The 4,024-nt window shown below is 27.4% G+C and overlaps 1 protein-coding gene across 1 annotated transcript; it reads left to right on the top strand.

Annotated features, from left to right (window-relative positions):
- Positions 1 to 1,426: 1,426 nt before the first annotated feature.
- On the top strand, positions 1,427 to 3,890 carry Phum_PHUM404710 (uncharacterized protein; the record flags this gene model as incomplete). Its single annotated transcript, XM_002428791.1, has 3 exons — positions 1,427 to 2,331; positions 2,563 to 3,760; positions 3,858 to 3,890. 3 exons carry the CDS (start codon positions 1,427 to 1,429, stop codon positions 3,888 to 3,890), a joined length of 2,136 nt encoding a protein of 711 aa, XP_002428836.1.
- Between the last annotated feature and the right edge of the window lie 134 nt (positions 3,891 to 4,024).

Raw genomic sequence — 4,024 nt, 5'->3', positions numbered from 1 at the left:
TTGCTCGAGCATTAGTTCAGTTGGAAATTGTCGTAAACAAAACTTGCATGAAAAACAATGAGCTCCTGGATTTTGTTTGGCATGTATTTGGTATAACTTAAATGTACTAAATAATTTTTTACATCCTTTACAAACTACTTTATCCTCAGGACCATGAAGAGCTATATGAGATTCAAATTTGAGATTGTTATCAAATTTTTCATTACATATATGACATTTAAACAATCCCTGGTTTTTTTGAGAAAGTTTGCCTTGCTAAAAAATATATATGAAAGCATTAGAAAATTAAAATACAATCTTACAATTTGTTTTTTAAATCAAAAACTTACATTCTTTTTTTCACATTCATCATTATTATTACAATTGAAATTAGTATTGTTTTCAGTATTTTTTTGGTCTTCAAAATTGTTTAAATCACTATTACTTTTTATATTTTTAGAGTTTCTTTTTTTTTTACATAAATGGCTTGTAGTTATTGCTTCTACACTATTACAACACTTATAAAATTTATGTTTATATGGGTACAATTTTGCATGTTTTTGATAAGATGTCTTGAATTGAAATTGTTTATTACATATTTCACAAGTACGTTTAAATTTAGGTGTTTCTTCATTCACCATCGTTAAATTTGTTTATATGCAAACCTCCTTATTAAATTCATTTTTTTTAAAAATTGTTTTTAATTTACACTTTATTCACCGCAATGACTAAAAATACTAATTTAAAAATTACTTTAAACTTATAGCAGAACTACATTTAAATTTTTTATTTTTACTTTAAAAACAACTGAAATAAAATATGATTTATAATATTTAGAACAAGTAACACATTCCAGCGTAAAGATTTTATTAATCTTAACTTTAATAAAAATAACTAAAATTGTTATGCTTTAAAATTTATTCAAATAAAAAAAAAAAATTGTAAGCTTTAAAAAATTCTTAAATAAACAATATTAATTTGAAGTGTTTACCTAAAGTGGTACTAGAAGTTACGAAAGACGTGGCAGAAATAAACGATATATTATAAGAACTTATAAGTATTGTAATGTTTTATATATTACTTTAATTGTAAAAATGAATTTAGTAATTTAATTTGAAATAGTTTTTATCTAAAAATAAAATAAAGGTAAAGTAACTGTCATTTTAATTAAAAATAAAAATAAAAAAAGATTAATGTTGTAATTATTTTAAATATGTTAAATTATGTAAATTTAATTTGTAAGTTACTTTACCATGCTTCCATTTTTTACATTATAAAAACCAATATTCTGAATTTAAAATACAAAATTATAAATTATTAATAAGTTAATATTTGTATTGAATTGTAAATTGTAATTTTATTGTTTAAAAAGAAATAAAAAACTATTAAAAAAATTGTAAAAGTCTAATAAATTAATTATGTTTTTGTTTTTTCAGTTTTATTTACAATGAGTGATAAAAAGAAGAAAGAAAATCAAATATTTAGTAATTTAGAATTTAAAAAGAAAACTTTTAATATAAATGATGCAAAACCATTATTTTCAAAAGATGGATCATCTTTGTATATTTTCTCAGAAAATGTTTGTCATTTGTACAGTACAACTACAGGAAATTATATAAAAAAATTGTTTTCTTGCTCATCGAAAATCATTTCTTATCATCTTCATCCGTTAGATGAAAATTTTTTAGTTACAATTACTGAAAATGGAGAAGTTACAGTTTATAATTTGAAAGAAAATAAAATAGAGCATTCGACAAATTTATGCATCAATAAGACACTTTTATGTTCTTTGAAAATACAGAAATTTAGTTCTGAACATGATGAAAATTGTGACTTTGATTGGAATTCGATTGATTTGGAAAATATAGGAAATAGAAAATTTATACATGCTGTTGTTAAACCTTTTCAAGGTGATTCAGGAAATCTATTAATATGGGCAAGTTGGTGTTTAAATGATGAAACAGAAGCACACATTTCTGTCTTTTCATATCAGAGTGGTACACACTACAAGGACTTTGCTTTCAAACAATGCAAACTAAAAAAGTGTTCAAAAAATTTTGTGTTATCTAACTCTCAAGAGCATGATGTTTTCATTGGAATATCTGAACATTGCTTAAATGTTGCTCATTTTCAAAATAAGGATTCCTTTTATTATTCTATCAGAAAACACTATACAGGATTGAATAACACTGTAATTTGTGTTGCATTTCATCCCACAGAGTACTGCTTTGCAACTGGAGATTCAATCGGAAGAATTATCATTTGGAAAAATATTTTCGAACAATATCCATTAAAAGAAATGTTTCACTGGCACACATTGGCTGTGAATGATTTAATATTTTCTAAACTTGGGTAATAACATATTTAGCGGAGAGAAGAAAATGTTTTGGTTAAATGGTCATTATCAACTCAAAAAAAACGTTTTTTACCAAGATTATCATCTGCTTTAATCTCTCTTTCTGAAGCTTCTGATGCTTCACTACTATCCGTTTTAACATCAGATGGAAAAATATTAATTTTAGATTTTAATTTTAATATTGTATCCGTAATACAGAATTTTTCAGTTGTGAATTCTTTAAACAGTTCTAAAAATCTAAATATTCTTTCATTTGATCCCAGGAGTAACAGCATTGTTCTGAATGGGAAAACAGGACACATTCAATTTTTATCATTGAAGGATTTCAATAAATTAAATTATACATTTGATGTGACAAATAGAAATTACGTCACGCCTCATACAACTTGTTCGGTAGCAAATACCGAAGTGAATCATGCGATATTCAGTCCGAAAGGCGACTGGATGATAACAGCCGAAAGTAGAATTGAAAAAGATTGTTACGAATCGTTTTTAAAATTCTGGAATTACGTTCCAGAAAATGGATCGTACAAATTAAATACAAACGTCGAATTCCCTCACGGAGGCGTAGAAATTTATTCTTTAGAAATTAGTTCTAGTTCCATAGTGGGATCAACCGGTCCCGATAAAAGGTTTTGCCTCTGGGCTATAGAAGAACAAATAAACGGAAACGTTATAAAAGAAATTTGGTCTTTGTACAACGATAGAAAATATCGAAATTTTTCCAGTTACGCGTTGGATTTTTCAAAAGACTCATCATTGGTTGCGGTTACTTTTGGTTCCGTCGTCACGATTTGGGAAACGGATTCGTGCCTGCTTAAATGTTCATTATCCTGTCCGAACAACAAAAACGACTTGAAAGCATGCAAGTTTGGAAACAACGAATTCACACATTTAATTATCGCAGGTTCGGAATTTAACGTTTGCTGCTGGAACTCGTTAACGTTATCCATGGTATGGACGGTACCGTTCAATTTGAGTATATTAGCAAGCGATCCCATCGGCAACAACATGGTATTATTTTCGAAAAAAGTCGTTGTGATATTTTCACCCTCTTCTCCGACTTCGCTTTATTTAAAAAATTACAATTTGGAATCTCCCGTGATTGCCGCGAAAATACTTCCGGATAATAAGGGAAAATTTTCGGTTTTGATACTAACAGAAAATTACGAGTTGCACTGTTTGGAACACGTGGACACGGATCCGGTTTTACTCAAGAACAGCAACAACAGCAATCAGGATCCATCAGTTATTTCATCGACTCCGTATTCATCTCAAATCCCTCAAATACAAAACGAAAATATGGAAAATTCATCGTCTTCGAAAAAATTGATATCAGTTTTAAAAAATAAACGTGAAACGGTATCTCAATTGCTGGATTCTCCAGCGCACACGTTATCGAATCCATCTCTTTTGTGTTCGCACGTATTAAAAGGATTATTATTTTTTTCACTCGATAAACCTTATTTATCACGTTTATCTAAACTTAAAAAAAATAACAGTTTTAAAAAATTTTCCGAAGGGGATGGTAAAACAAATGATTGTGAAATTATAGAAAAAGATTTATTAAATATCGTGAAAACGATTTTTTAAAAAAAAAAAAAAAAAAAGAAAATTTGAAATGTAAACAAAGGGGGGTTGTTTACTTTTTTTTTTTTTTTTGTCACACGTGGTTGTTCGTTGTTATCA

The sequence above is a fragment of the Pediculus humanus genome, genomic scaffold (genome assembly GCF_000006295.1).
Source record: "Pediculus humanus corporis 1103172107995 genomic scaffold, whole genome shotgun sequence".
Classification (NCBI taxonomy): domain Eukaryota; kingdom Metazoa; phylum Arthropoda; class Insecta; order Psocodea; family Pediculidae; genus Pediculus; species Pediculus humanus.
Note: the sequence above shows the minus strand (reverse complement) of the source record. Positions and strands in the feature narration are given on the sequence as shown.